This window comes from Pinus tabuliformis, chromosome 8 (genome assembly GCF_031772625.1).
Source record: "Pinus tabuliformis cultivar Carrire ecotype Pingquan chromosome 8, CPIR1, whole genome shotgun sequence".
Taxonomy (NCBI): domain Eukaryota; kingdom Viridiplantae; phylum Streptophyta; class Pinopsida; order Pinales; family Pinaceae; genus Pinus; species Pinus tabuliformis.
Window position 1 is genome coordinate 1,398,671,490 of NC_142294.1, and position 15,970 is coordinate 1,398,687,459.

General features: G+C 37.0%; 1 protein-coding gene across 1 annotated transcript in view; it reads left to right on the plus strand.

Moving 5' to 3' along the window:
* Positions 1–4,335: 4,335 nt before the first annotated feature.
* The window catches only part of LOC149240783 (calmodulin-binding protein 60 D-like), a 69,368-nt gene continuing 57,733 nt past the window's right edge, over positions 4,336–15,970 (plus strand). The window contains exons 1-2 of the mRNA XM_089373820.1: positions 4,336–4,959; positions 15,895–15,970. Coding sequence (XP_089229946.1) covers positions 4,865–4,959; positions 15,895–15,970 — 171 coding nt within the window. The 5' untranslated portion in view covers positions 4,336–4,864. The remainder of the gene's footprint in view (positions 4,960–15,894) is intronic.

A 15,970-nucleotide genomic window follows, 5' to 3' on the forward strand; every position in this document is an offset into this window, starting at 1 on the left:
TTTTTGTTAATCATGATGTACATCTTTTTTGACGAATGAATAAAATTTCGACTTACAAAAAAAAAAAGAACTAATTATTTATAATAATATGTTTATGATTGATAAAGATTTAAATTTTAATATATATCATTATTATTATTATTATCCAATTTTAAGGTCACGACCAATGGAGCCACCAAATTGGTGTATGAGACCCCCTTGTTTGTGGGACAAGGGACCCACCTCCACGTAGAAATTTGACTGCTAAGTCTACGAAGACATACATACTCTACCCCCTCTGGATTTGAACCTGTGACCTCTTAGAAGGAAACACATGTTCTTAAGCATTAGGCCCACTCAAGCTAACTATATGTGTGTGTGTGTGTTCAAAATTAGAAGTGATAATTTAATTGTTAAAAATATTCTCCAATTTGTTTATCTAAGATTATCATAAAATTGATTATTTATTATTTATTATGTCTTGTCTTCAATTGTATATATAAAATTTAAGATATTAAATCTTCAATTTAGTTATTATTGAAAATATTATAAAAATAATTATGTAATCCCTATCTTAGTGCCTATTAGTTTGTCTTTGACCAAAAATTTCTATCGCCTATCCATAGTAAAACATTGAGAATTCAATTTTTGTTATTTATTATTATTATTTAAATTTATTTATTTGTAAAGTGATTCATTGAGGTTTTATTATGAAATTTTTAGTAACTTCCATTTCCATTAGTTACTAATTTTTTGTTTTTGTTTTTATTTCCTTTTTATTTAACTTTCTAATATTTTTATTATTATTTCAATTTTAATGATTTTTAGTTTTTTCTCCATATTTCCAATTTGAGATGACTCATTATTATGATGGGGCAGACATGGTATTAGGCATTTAGTTTTGTTTTGGTTGTGCATTAGTTTGTCTTTGACAAAAAATTTATGCCATTTATCCATAGTTTAACATTGAGAATTCAATTTTTTATTTTTTATTTTATTATTATTATTATTATTTAAATCTATTTATTTGTAAAGTGATTGGTTGAGGTCTTATTATGGTTTGTTTAGTAACTTCTATTTTTTTTAGTTACTAATTTTTTGTTCTTAATTTTATTTCCTTTTTATTTACTACTTTTCGTTCTTAGATTTATTTCCTTTTTATTTTTATTTTTTTCTTTTTTCTACTATTCCATTTTCATAACTTTTAAACTTTTTCTCCATATATGAATTATTATTATATTAAAAACATATTTTAATAAATTTAATTATAGAAAATTATATACATTAATAAAAACTAAAACACATAAGTATATATAAAAATAAATATACACATATATGTTTAAAGTGTATATATGTTAATATAAACAATATTAGTTAATAACATTTCTTAATTTTTGGTAATGGCATTCAACAATACAATGTATAATTAGTTGTTTTGTTTTTGTTATGAAATCTATACGTGTATTGTTTTTTAGTTTAATCAAACTATATTTGAGCAAACGCAGGTACTAGCTACTATGTAGCCCTTGTCATATTAAAAAAGTATTTTAATTATAACAAACATTTATATTAATAAAAATTAAAACATATATATGTATAAGTGTAAATATGTTAATATAAATAATATTAATAAATCATATTTCTTAAATTTTAGTGATGCCTTTCAATAATACAATATTTTATTAATTGTTTTATTTTTGTGATAATTTTTTTATACATCTTTATTATTTTTTAATTTAATTAAATTTTATAAAAACTAAACGGCTGTTATATAGTACACTTATTTGGTTACTAATTATACATTAGCCTTACAATTACCCTTATTTGGTTACTAATTATATATTTAAAGTTTAAAATATTAAATTTTTATCGATTTAAGTTCTTACCTGAAAAAAATAAGTAAAACTTGGAAATTTATCACATCTAAGTTTAAAATTTTACTTCATAATTATATATTTAAAGTTTAAAATATTAAATTTCCATGCGATTTAAGTTCTTACATAAAAAAAGTGAAACTTGGAAATTTATCACAACTAAGTTTAAAATATTAAATTTCCATGCGATTTAAGTTCTTACATAAAAAAAAAGTGAAACTTGGAAATTTATGACAACTAAGTTTAAAATATTAAATTTCCATGCGATTTAAGTTCTTACATAAAAAAAAGTGAAACTTGGAAATTTATCACAACTAAGTTTAAAATTTTACTTCATTTAAGTTGATTTATTTTAGTTAACACTGTTATTAGGTCTTAAAAACTTTCTTTAAGAAAATGCACCATGTGTGGGAATGTTTTTTCTAACTTTCTTATAACCTTCATGATATATTTATTTAAAAGGTAATAGTTTTTCCAAGCACTTTGACATGAATGTTCTTGGCACTTTCCATTTGATGGTGATAGGTTTTTTAGTATTTGTATTTATATTACTTATAATATTTATTTTTGAAATAAAAAGTAAAATGATAAGTTAATAATTTTGAAATGTTATATTACATTGATACTTTAGTGTTTTTTTTAGTGTTTTTCTTCACATTGGTTTAGGGATATTTTAACCATTTGCCTTATTAAAATCTCTCTCTAAACCACTTGATTCAACTAGCCATATAATGCATCCTTCCAAATTTTTACACTAGCCGTTGTCATTGCCATATAATCACCTTCTTGCATCATGAACCATTAGTAATATAGGTAAACTCTTAAATTAGGCACCTAAGCTACATTTAAAAATTGATACATGCGAAAAAGGAAAACAATCTAGTTTAAGAGAAGGATTATAAATTTTTCACATGTGTATAGTGTTATTATACCTTTTTGTAATTTAACCAAGTTTAAAATTTGCTCGGAAAATTATAGAAATTCTGGTAAGATTTTGAGAAAATTTGGTACAATTTTTTTGTAAATCCAAGTTACAATTGTCGAACTTCAAGATTTTGGGTACCCTAAGGGTTTTTGATGGTGCTGAATCCATTTCCACCATAAAAAAACACAATTCAAACACTTCTATTACTAGATTTTTTGGCCAGATTTCAACCACTTTTGGCCATGGACAAATTTTCCGTAGACAATGCCCTTAAACTCTTAATTTAAGAGGAAATAACCAACCTTTAGCTCACTTAGACTAGCTTTTTTTTTTCCCTTCTTCAGCTTAAAAGATTATCCCAAAAATCTCAAAAGATTACTCCTAAAAAAAATCTTTATCAAGTTTCTTAATTAAATTTTAAAGATTATTCCTAAAAAAAAATCTTTATCAAGTTTCTTAATTAAATTTTATGGAGTTATGTTTTCCTTTTACTTTATGTTTAGTTATCCGACAAGACACAATGTAAGTATAGTAAACCATAATGCATTAAAAGTCGGTAAATAAGCATTGCAAAAAAAAAAGTATAATATATCAAAATTGAGTAAGTATTGAGAAAATAAAATATTATATAACATATTAAATGCCAATAAGTACTAGACCAGAAATAGTCTATGGGACAACCGTCATCCCTTTTTTTTGCTTTTTGCAATTCAGTCATTTTATTATTCAAATTAATGATGAGCTGACGCAACCTTCTAACAATCCCCTCACTTAAAAGAAAGCATCACATTCCAAAATGAAATGTTTTTTCGATTCCACCGCCCCAAAAGTGCAAAAAGTACACACCAATTCTACCCAATCTTTTTTAGGTCTTTTCCACCCACTAGTTTTGCAAGAAATTGATGCGAGTTAGTTCTTAATTGAGCAATACGAATCATTAATAGAAGTTAGTTCTTAATTGAGCAATACTAATTTTTGCTCTGATTACTATTTAAGTTATAAAATTAAATCAAATTATAATCTTAAATTCTTATTATAGGTAATAATTTTTTTAATTGTTTATTTTTTCTAAAATATATTTATTTTTATGGTAGAAAATAGATTAATTTTTTTAATAAAATATTTATTATTTTATTAAATTTACGCTAAACTACATTAGATAATTAAAAACACGTTGACAAAAATTCTGATGATATAATTTTCTTAATTAGAATCATGCTTCCCACCCATCTCATCAAACCGCTTCTATTAAGTAAATATTTTAATTAAATTTAAACCATAATTTAACTAACAAACATCACATGGTAAAAACTTACCTTAACTCATTACATCCCCAAATCTAGAGTCCAACCATTATTCGCTTATGTCCGCAAACGCGTTTAATGGAGACCCGAAAACAACGGGAAATACGTGTCATCTTTCTATTGGGTAGCAGCCTCCGTATGGACAACCCGCAGACCACATGTTCTAGAGTCTGCACCGTCAGATGTGACACGTCATCAGTATCTTACCATAAATCCGCATTTGCATCTGCAACACCGCAACGCTCTCTATCCCCGCAGCTCTAAAGATCATGCAAGTTTGGCGACCATCGACGGCCAGGAATTCTCGCTGCCAATAGCGGATGAGCTCGGGTCAGATTCGTGGCGATCCGAGGCGATCCCGTTTAAGGAAGGCAGTGAAGGCGGGCGCCGGAAAGAGGCGGAGTTCGGACCAAACGATTTGAGAACTGGGAGGGACCCTCGTTCAGAATTCTGAGCTCCAGATACAGTCGGACAGCCGGCCATGGCGGCCATGGAAGCTTCGGGCAAATGACATAAAACCTCTCTTTACGCTGAATCTCATGACGTTATTTTTTGGTCAAAATTTGGGTCTTTTATCATAGCGGCTCTACTTCCAGGTCCCATTTTCTCAGCTGCGGTATCACAGACTGCCAGGTTCGCTGAACGCCTGTAATAAGGGCCGCGGGCCTGTCACAGTAAAGCTTTCTAGCTCTCTTTGGTCCTCGCGACCGGCCTTTGCGATCAGAGGGTTTGTGATTTATAGATCTGGGGGTTCGAAGAGCCGGGGTTTAAATTTTCGGTAAATGCAACGGCCAGTGGTGATGACAAGAGAGAAGCGGCCGCTGGAGAGGGAAGACCCGCCGGAGGAAAAACGCCAGAAGGTTCCTCAGCTTGCGAGGTTTCTGACTTTCCCACTTACGTAAAAGCAAGATATCTACTATATTTTCGCTCAGCTTTAATTGAATCTGTATTTGTGGCTTGAGAGTTGTGCCTGGACTGTACTTGCAACCGTACAGGACCGTGTGGTGTGTGAAGCGTCAGTATTTTTGCATTAAAGTGCTCAGTTGGTTATATCTAGTAAATCCAATCTCAATAATGGTTGGTTAGTTCTGAATAATTTTGCAGCAAGAGGATATGGTATGAGTAATAGTTAGACATAGTCTGCTTTAGGGAGGATTTTAAGTCTGATTCTACTAGGGTTTCATTGCTTGTTCAGGTGACTCTGTCTTGTTTTACATGACAGAAGTCGTGGTAAGTAGCTTAGCATAAAATTACTAAGATGCTATGTTTTCCGGAAAGTGGAACTTGCTGGGGATTGAGATCCTGGGTGACAGGGTCTTAAGTGACCATTGATGTTGGGTATGTAGTTTTGTTTCATTTGAATGTTTGATTTGGGCGATAGCTTGTAGCTGGTCACAGTCCCCTCGAGTTCAATTTGCAAAAAACATTGTGGTTACTAGCCTCTATTGTCTATTGGCAATATGGATGAAGAGTAGGTAGAGGATGCGCTTTGTATGAAGAGATGTAGGTTCAAATCTCGTGGACACCTTGGTTGTTATTCTCTAATGTGATGCCAAGCAACATATAAATATTAACTTCGCAACACCATTGTGACCTATATCATTTGCCTTCAGGGTTTCTGCTTCGGGATTTGGTCGTATGTTGTCAATGGTTTGGATGTTCTGAACCAATTACTGTGTTTAAACTTGATTCATTTTTTCGACACCTGATCATCAATCTTGAATTCTGCACGTTGACCCCTTTCTCTTCTCCAAGTAGGATTTGGTGTACAACATGTTCCGTCCTACGTGCTAGAAGTTGTTTGCTTCGGGTCTCTATCATTTTTCCATGGTGTCCACTCGTGGGTTATTTGTAACTAGAATTGGAGCAAAATGGCCTACCTGACCTAGGTTGAGCACACGAATACAGCCCAGCCTCTACAATGTTTCTAAATTCTAATTTGTACAAGGAGTTTCCTATAAACCAAAAAGAACTAGAAGTTGTTTTTTTGGGGTTTTTATTGTTTTTCTATGGTGTCGACTGCCCACCCATAGTTTAGTTGTAACTGCTATTGCAGTATATGTCATGCCTGCCCAAGGTTCTGTATTTGAATACAGTCTAGACTTTATCATCATCAGCGTTTCTAAATTATAATTTGTGCAAGCTGGATTTTCCAAAACCAACCATAATTATTCATTGACAGTATTGTGTTGCGTGCGTATACTTTATGCATGAGGAGTGTTGCATCTGCAGTCTGCTGTTGGCATTGGGGCAGATATTTTCATTTTGCGCAGATGAAGTTCTTTTGTCTAGAATCTAGATGTGGTCCTCCTTTATGTTGGTTCTGCATAATGTGTATATCTTTATCCTGTTTGCCTTCAGCTGTGCATACAGTTACCACGTGGAAGCTGTACTTAGACAGACCAGCTCCATGTGGATTGAACTTGCAACCACTATGTAGCAAATCCCGTCAGCAAACAGCTCAGCAGGCTTTCATTTGTCACTGCAGCATTTGTAGGTTTCTTGGATGACTGCTACTTTTTCCTGTTCTTATAGTACTCAGTGGTACATGTGCTCCCGATGCCTTCTGTTCAGGGAGATCCAGTAGGGAATGCTCCCCTAAAAAAATGAGATGCTTCCTTTTCACCGAAGTCTAAAAATAGACAATCAAAATAAAAAATAAAATGAATGTAAATGTAATGCACAGGTAGATGAAGAGTGACCTAATGAGGCACAACTGGGGTTGGTTGCTATGCCATGGAGTGTTCTGGAGAATGCAAATGAATTTTCTCAAATACCTACATTCCCATTGTTGGTCCTTTTTCCGTAGTGAAGTGGCTGAAGCAGAGATCACTGGGGCATTGCCCTGATCTGTAATGCTTGTTTGTCATTTGACATGTTATTAGATCAGTTCTATATCCTCTGAATTTTCCAATTGTATTGAAAATCACAACGGTGGTAGATGATTTGTGAATTATGATTATTATGTGATTGCATCACTACATGTATCATTATGATTGTTTTTTTTTTTTTTTTCTTTTTTTGTTAATCCCTTGAAAAAAAGTCGTAATTTCTATTAATATATAAGAAATTACATTTTGTAGATGCTAGAGCATATGCAGATGGAGGCAATTTGCCTATCGAGTTCAAAAGAAACAAAAAAGAGTTCAGATATGTATCTCCACGCAGGGAGTCATGATAAATAGTTCATCTGTTTCCTGTGCCTGTTCAACTAAATCAAAATTTTGATTCTGTCTCTTCTCAGAGAGAGAATTTAAATATCAAATTTGGTACCATATGTACTGTATAGTTAATCAAGTGCAGTAAAATATAAATAACATAATATATACAAGAGTTATGCAAAAATAAAGGGCTTATAGCCCATTTTCTCGGAGCTCCACGAAAGGTCTGTGATATTGCTGGTGGAATGTCCCATCTATCTCTTCTTGTATCTGCCAGTCATCGCTCTGTCTAAGCGCTGCCTCTTTGGACAGGAAATCTGCCCCCGAGTTTCGCTCCCTGTAAATGTGATGATAGGTAAATGAGTCAAAAGTAGAAATCAATTTGTGAGCCTCATCCAATATATCCCTCAATGAATATGCATTGCAGTGAGATGCTCTATTTAACCAATTGCAAACAATTTTGGAATCCCCAAAGAGTTGTAGATGTCTGCAATGCTTTTCTAATGCAAAATGAATGAGATGTTTTGCAGTGCATAATTCAGCATAATTGTTTGTTCCCCTCCCTAATCTCATTTGTATTTTGATACAATGTGTTTCATTCAGATAAAGTATGGCTCCCCCACCACAACCCGCCTCCTGAGCAGAACCATCAAAATATGCCCACAGTATAGACTTGTCAATGTTTTCAGGCTTGATAATTTGGGGAGGGGAGGAGATCAAAATCTGCAATAGTTCTGATCATGATAGCAGGCCAGTGAGGTATCTTGAAGTTAAAAATACATTGATTTCTTGTAATCCACAGTGACTAGCATATAAGAAGAGGCATATTTCTGGTTTTGCCATTGTGGTTTTCACACCATAAACTCCAGGCATCCTTGCCAATTTTTTAAGCATGGATAGTGAGCTATGATGAAGTTCCATTGTTCCTTGGTGATGGGGCAGTTTAGGAAGAGATGTTCAGTACTCTCCTCATCATTACGGCAGAGTTGACACTAGAAAGGACCATGGAAAGATCTTTTCATCAAATTGAGACCCGTGGGAATCTTGTCAAACAAAATATTCCACATAAGTAGACGGGCTTGAGGAGCAGCTTTGAGCTTCCAGAGTGTTTTCCATGTAGGGTTGATATCCAGGGGTTTGAAAGGTTCCATCAATCTTAGATATCCATCCTTGGGAGAGTAAGTGCCGTGCTCAACAAATGCCCAGACAATCTCGTCCGGCCCTGCAGTTAGCTGAATATGTGCCTGGGTAAGGGCTTTCATGTAGTCATACCAATCTTGATGCCATTATATAGGAATGTCCAAATCTTGAGCTATTTTCTAGGCGTGTTGAAGTATGGTAGAGTTGTTGGTGTCTCCAATATTCTTGATATGAGTGGTATCCCTGTTATGTAAGTATTGTAACAACTCTGTTGGCAACCTGTGCGCATTGCCACAACCAATCCATGGGTCCATGCCTATACGGACTGCATTCCCTTCCTTGATTCTCCATGTTATACCTTCTCGGATGAGAGGAATAATATTGATTACGGCCTTCCAGATGTTGGATATGTTGTTGTTCACCCTGTGCTGTTGTCTGAACCAGTCCATCAAATCCACAGGCTAGATGTATTTTGCGTGTGCCACCCGGGTCTAGAGACTATTTGTAGCAATAAGTTGCCAGCTGAGCTTTGCCGCCAGAGCTTTGGAGAATAAGTCTAGTCGTTTAATTCCCCAACCGCCCCATTTCTTGGGCTTGGCAATCGTGTCCCATTTGACCCAAGCAAATAATCTGCCCGGTTGGTTGCCTTTCCATAGAAATCTGCAGCATAAATTTTGTAGTCTGTTCAATATACCTCTTGGGATCCAGGTAAGAGTGATCCAAAATACAGGTGTGGCTTCTATCATAGCCTTTATGAGAACTAATCTTCCCGCACGAGAGAGATATTTGTGATACCAAACATGTAGACGCTTCTCCACTTTAGCAATGATCCAGGTCCAGTCAACTATCTTGTATCCATATGGCTTGAGCCTGAAGCCCAAATATTTCAGTATGTCCTCCAATTCTTGTAATGTGAAGGGGAAGCGCTGTGTAGAAAACACGATCTCATGCTGTGTGCATCCAAAGGCTGTAAGCGTAAACTTACTGTCATTAATAATCATCCGCGTTGCCTGCTGAAAAAGATTGAAAATGTTTGTAGGACTGTAGTATCCCCAATACTACCATTTAAGAAAATGAGAACGTCATCAACGAATAAGAGGTGGGTAAGAATACAGTTCTCAGTGATCTTGATACCAGCCAAGTGACCCCTGCTTCGTGCTGATATGATAGCTCTACTTAATCCTTCCATGATTAGCAGGAAAAGTAGTGGGGAGAGTGGGCATGCTTGCCTGAGTCCTCTCTTCAAAATGAAAAATGGTGTGGCCTCCCCATTCAGTAATACACTATAAGAAACATCCATGATGCAGCACATTATCATTTAATATATGAATAAGGAAAACCAAGATGAGTTAGTAACAATCTAATATAGAGCCAATTTGTTCTGTCAAATGCCTTGGATAGGTCCACTTTCAATACCATGCCTTTTAGTTTCCTCATCTGCACCGAATGGAGGAGTTCTTGGGCCGTGGCAATGGCCTCATGAATCTGCCTATGTTGTAGGAATGCGAATTGTTCAAAGGAAATATGGTTAGATAGAATAGGCTTAAGGCGCTTTGCGATGATCTTGGCAATGATCTTATAAAGACAGTTGCAGAGTGATATGGGTCGGAAATCATTGAAGGAGGTAGGATGGTCGGATTTTGGGATAAGGGCTATAAAGGTGGATTTGATGGTAGATGATATTCTACCCCTACTTCTGCAATCCTCCACAATTTTGAGCAAGTCATCCCCCAAGATTTCAAAGCAAGCAATATAGAATTCAATTGTCCAACCATCTGGGCCGGGGCTCTTGTCTTTCTTGAACCATTTGATTGTTGCCTCAAGCTCTTCCTTCAATACTTCCTTCGTCAGGTCCTCAACATCCTCCCGTTCCACGAATCTAGGAAAGTGTTTGTCAATACACATGATTTCCATAATATTTGCAGCCCTAGGGGCCTTGTATATGCTTTTAAAGTGCGCAGTGGCTAGACTAGCCAGATCCCTTTGTGTTGTAACTGATTGTCCCTGATCATTTTGAAGTCTTAAATGGTGTTTATGGCTTTCCTACCATTGGCAAATTTATGGTAGAACTTGGTATTATCATCACCTTCAGTGAGCTAGATAGCCCTGCTCCTGAGTCTCCAGCTCTCCTCTCTTTCCTTCAGTATTTGGGATCGCTTCATGATGAGGGAAGTGTAGTGTTCTTTGCTTTCTTGTGATATGAAAGTGCCATTCGAGGAGTCTTCATGTGTGGCAATGGCCAGCTCTGCTTCTTGTAGGGTGTTGTCATCATTCTTCCGCTTTTGATGTGCCCAAGCTTTAGAGATCCCTTTCAGTTCTTTCAGTTTGTGGATGAATCCTTCAGTGTGGTCCTCGTGTTTCGGTATAGGATTGGATTGCCAGAAGTACCTACCATCTGAATGTATGAAGAGTCCTTTAGCCAAGAGGCATTGAATTTAAATGGGCCTTTTGTTCTTTGATTTATGTCTTCCAGCTGCATATATATAGGGCGATGATCAGATATACCTCCGGTTCCAACCCATTGTCTGATACGAGGATGGGTATTTAAAAATGCTTCTTTAATGAGATATCGATCCAGCCTCCTAGCCAAACTATAATCTCCACTTCAATTATTTGTCCATGTATGCTATATCTTGGCATATGGGATGTCCACCCATTGATGTTCCTCCAGCAAGGTTGAGATCATATCAGATAAACCATCAACTTGAGCAAGGTGACCCCAAGATTCACTAAACCCCAAAGAGAAACTTAAATCCCCACCAAGTATGATGTTGTCAACCTGCAGAAAATCTGAGTCTAGTAATCTTCTCCAGAAATTTGCCCTACCCAAACAAGGTCCATATGCATTCATAATACGGACTTTTGTTTCCAAAGAGGAGGCATATATGTTCGCACCAATATATCCCCTACCTCCCCAAATATTTCTGAGAACTACAAATTTGTTACAAAGACCAATAGCAATGCCCCTTGATCTCCCAGTCGCATCCAGGGCATGGAAAGTCCAATTCGGCATCCATGAATTAAGAATGGTAATAAGGGCTTTGATTGAACGAAGGGTTTCTTGTAAAAATATGATATCCACCAGATTTGAGGTAAGGAGCCCCTTGAGTGCTAGTTTTTTGGGAGGGCTAGCAATCCCTCTACAATTGAAAGAAAGAATCTTCATGGAGGGTGTGGGAGAGGGCCATTCCTTGCTCTAAGGGCCCTATCAATAGTTTGTTGTCGCCCGAGGGCGACCTCCTCTTCCGCCGTGTGCTTGGCTCTAGTGAGGTGAGATGGGCTCCCCCTGGAGGGTTTATGTGAGGCAAGGGCAACTTCCATATCCAATCCAATCGCATCACAACTTCTATCCCTTGATCTGGATCGTAGAGAGTATCTGGGGGATATTGAGGGAGAGGGGAGGGGTATAGTGGGGAGGGAGGAAGAAGAAAGAGATGGATGAAAGGGGGCAATGATAGGGGGTGGGAGGGGAAGAGTGCAATGAAGGGAGGTGAGGGGAGCCCGTCCCTGGATACCTAAAGATGATTGCTCCAGAGGGGAAGTGGAGGATAAAGATGGAGATATGAGGGGAGGGGATGCAATATAGTTAAAATGGGATGCAATAGTAGCAGTAATACTAGATGGAGGAGTAAAGAGAGAGGAGGATGTAGATGACATACCTGGTGGAGTGATGTCCTCCTTGGCCGGACTGGTGCTCGTTGGTGGAGGAGAGGATGGAGGGTTTGTAGCTTTGGTTCCCTTGTCAATGTCTGCTTCGTTAGATGCCCCTCGAATGTCCTCTGTGGTCCTGTTGTTCTTCGCCAAATTGACTTCCTTTTCAGGTTGATTAGGAATGTCTCTGGTCTGCTCCGTTTCCATGTCCTGTGCTGTACTCTTGTTCTTGTGATTGAGAGGACAGTCCTTGAATAAATGCCCAACCTTGTGGAATCTCCGGCATCGATATGGTATGCCCTCATAGTCAATCATTTTTTTTGGGGAGGTATTCCTCCACTGAATAGTAATGTGCTCCTGTAGGCCTCGAGTATCCAAATTGATGAGAATCCTGGCATATGCCATCATACCCGTGGTTTGGTAGGATTTGTCAAATTCCATATAGGTGCTGATAGCGTTTCCAATCCGCTTGAAAATATCCTCAGACCAATATTGTAGGGGAAGACCCGGGAGCCAAATCCATACCGGTCCAATGCCAATTTGCTCAGTCTCCAGATCGAAAAGAGGCGTCCAGTGTTTCAAAAGTACAGGGGCATGTTCAAAATGCCAATAGGAGGACAAAACCCAGTTTGTGTGGTCGGCTCGAGCAAATCTCAGTGCAAACCATCCCCGCACGAAAGTCTGTACAAATGGGATGTCCACCAGATGGTGTCCCCAAACCTCAGATGCCCATGTCTTCAGCAACTGTGTAATTCCGGCCTCTGATGCGCCCTACCAGAACCCTGCTAGCAAAGTCCATTGTTTCTCCCCACTGTATGTCTTTGTCCAGCCTGAGAATAATATCGTTCGCCTTGGACTTGTGGCACCTGTATTTCTTTTTTGACCCCTGATAATGAGACTGAAACGGTACTTGTTTCGAATCAGGGCCCGAGGATACATGGGTAGGGTTAGGGTTTGACGAGGAGGGGTTAGGGTTCCCTGCGGCGAAAGGTATGGAACTAGTGAGCGGCAGAACGGAGGTGAAACTGCTTGAGGGTGGAGCGTAGGTGGTCGGGTGAGGTAAGTTGGCAATTGAGGGAAAATAACCGGTGGGCGTAGCCTGTGGGTCAACCTGTCTGGGCGGTACCTCAGAAACAGGGAGGTCCAAACCAGGGTTAGGGTTTAAACAGTCTGAAACGAAACCAAGGGTAGCCGGGGAAGACGGAGGTGTTGAGAGTGACGGCCATGTGGGCGGCTCAACCGGGAGAATAACAACGTGAGGATGGGACGGTTCCGCATAAGAAAATGTTGAAAAATTTATGGAGAAGCCAGAGCTATACATACCTACAGATGTGAAGTACGTGGACTGCCAGATGGAGACTGCTTCCAATGGATCTTTTGAATAATCAACGACATTGAGGTCATCCATGTTGACAACTGCACCTAGAAAAGGAGGAAACCTCGAAAATGCTGGTAACAAAGATTGCAAATATGGTAACAGACGGCCTGGGATAATGACAGGGGTGACAGTCGGGCGACGGTAATATAATAGTAAGGTAAAAACATAAACAACAGATAAACCCTTGAACCCCCAACAGGTTGCCAGCTGATATGGTAAGGCAGAACCGTAGATGTGCTAAATGAGCGGCTAGATGCCTTCAAGGATTAAAACGAAACCAGGTCTATGGGAAGTCTGCAGTGTCATGCAGTGTCCAGACCCTCGTCCAAAACCCTCGCGAAAACTTAACCGCAGATTCTCTATCGTCCTAGAGTAATTCCTTAATTACCTGTACATTAGATTGGGGGTATCTTTAGATACATGAGGAAGTCATTTATTATGTTACATGTAATGATGGATGTTATTGGCACATTGTTGTGTAGATGATTTTTGAATCATGATTATTATGTTATTACACCACCACATATATCATTGTGATTTATTATGTTACATGTAATGATGTAGGTTATTGTTGCATTGTTATGTATAAGTTTTCAATGATTTATGTTCATATATTTTAATTTTAATTTTTTTTAGCATTTTGGGTGGGGTCCCCTGTGTCAAGGACCCCAATACCCCCCTATGAAATTTCTCAAGACTTTGGGGGGTGCTTCCACACATGCCCCATATGTGTTTCCCTCATCGAGCATCCTTGAAAGTTGGTTGACCATTGCTATTACTTGTATTAGATGCAAATGGAATGCAAATCCTTCAGAAATATGATTCTGGAATATATTGTTTTGGTTTACCTTTTTGGCTCAAAATGTCCAGGTCATTTGGAAATTAATCTAATAAAGTGTTGTGTATCTGATTTTAGTTGCTTCCTTTTAAATATTTCTAACATTTTAAGGTCTTTCTGGTTATTTCTTATACTCTTCTCATGTGTTTTGAGGCATTTAGTCAATTTCTCGAGAAATAACTAAAAATGGCTTGAAAGTCCTTAGATATATATATATATATATATATATGTTTTTTTTTTTCTTTTCGTGTAAATAAATTTCTGCTACAAATCTGTGGTGATCTTCAGGTGTAACAGTTCGTACCAAAAAGTTGTTGTTGTTGTTGTTTTTTTGTTTGTTTGTTTTTGTTCTTTCTTTCTTTCTTTTATTGTTGTTTCTGAAAACCATGGATGCTATTTGGAGTTATTCTTACTAGTTTAAGAATGCTTGGGTTGGTTTTCTAATTTTTTGCGCTGAGAGGCACTCTCCAGTTCAATATGGAAGAGATGTTGTAATGTCCTGTCCTACAAACATTTTGACTCAGTCAAATTACATAAAAATTAAAGTAAAAATAAAAATAAAATTAATAATGTAAAACATTTTTACTCGTTCAAAATAAAATAAAAATAATAAAAAACATTAAAATAAGAATAACTTCATGGTATTCACACATGGTATTCATGTGGAATAGAGCCTACTTAAAGGGGGAAATTAAACAATCCTAGATCCATCTTATCTCCGGATTAAACCTCCTGAGATGCAAACCTCTTTTAAAGTAAAAAGAGATTTGATCCGTCTCAGCGCTTGGTAGATCTGGAGTTAAGATGGGTCTAGGCTGGTTCAATATTAAATTGCTTCGCTAAGTTATGATTTTCTTGTATTGGTAAGTGCTGAAGGGCTTAGGCTATTTATGAATGTTTTTGCTACCAAAGGATTATTGTTTTTTTGGGTTTGTTAAAGTCTTCTCATTGCCCCCAGCATCTTTCAGTGTAGTTTCTGAGACTGTAGAGTTTTGGAAATATTTGGACACAAACTACAAAAAGGGCATCTAGAAGAAATTGTAGGTCATTTTGACAGTAACAACAGTGAATGACTTTATACGGTAGGGATCACATGGAAGTTTGAAACAAATAAATGATTTTGACCTACATGTGAGATTCCAACTTTGAAAGTTTATGGCATTTTAGTTAGTCATGCCAGGCATTGCTTTTTGTGTCAAACAAGCAATGGCATAGCTTACAGGCATAAAATCATAAAACAGGGATTTGGTGAGAGATGTTATATCTGCTGAATTATTGTTGTGGTCAGAAATATGATTTGTTGGGATGATCATTTCCTGTTAAAGGACTATGATCACAATTGTTTTTACCTACTATCTATCTATGATCAATCACGAAGATCTCCCTCTCTAAAGTTTGTTTTCACGTTTCTTGTCCAGTAAATTTTTTTTCTCGTCTTATGACATAGTTTGAAGTGTTGAACTCTATGCATGTGCAATGGAAATGGATTCAATGTTGATGACTATAACATTTGGATTGCTTGTTGACAGATGATTTGTAGATTTTGTTCTTGAATTGTTTTTAAAAGTTATAAATTGTGAGTTCAAACTTCAAAGTCTCTCTGGGTTGTGCCTTTGTGTATCTCATATGGAATATCTGTGGCAGTGTGATAGTGGAAGCTCTAAAGGTGGACAGTTTGCAGAGGCTTTGCTCATCTTTGGAGCCAATTCTTCGGAGGGTG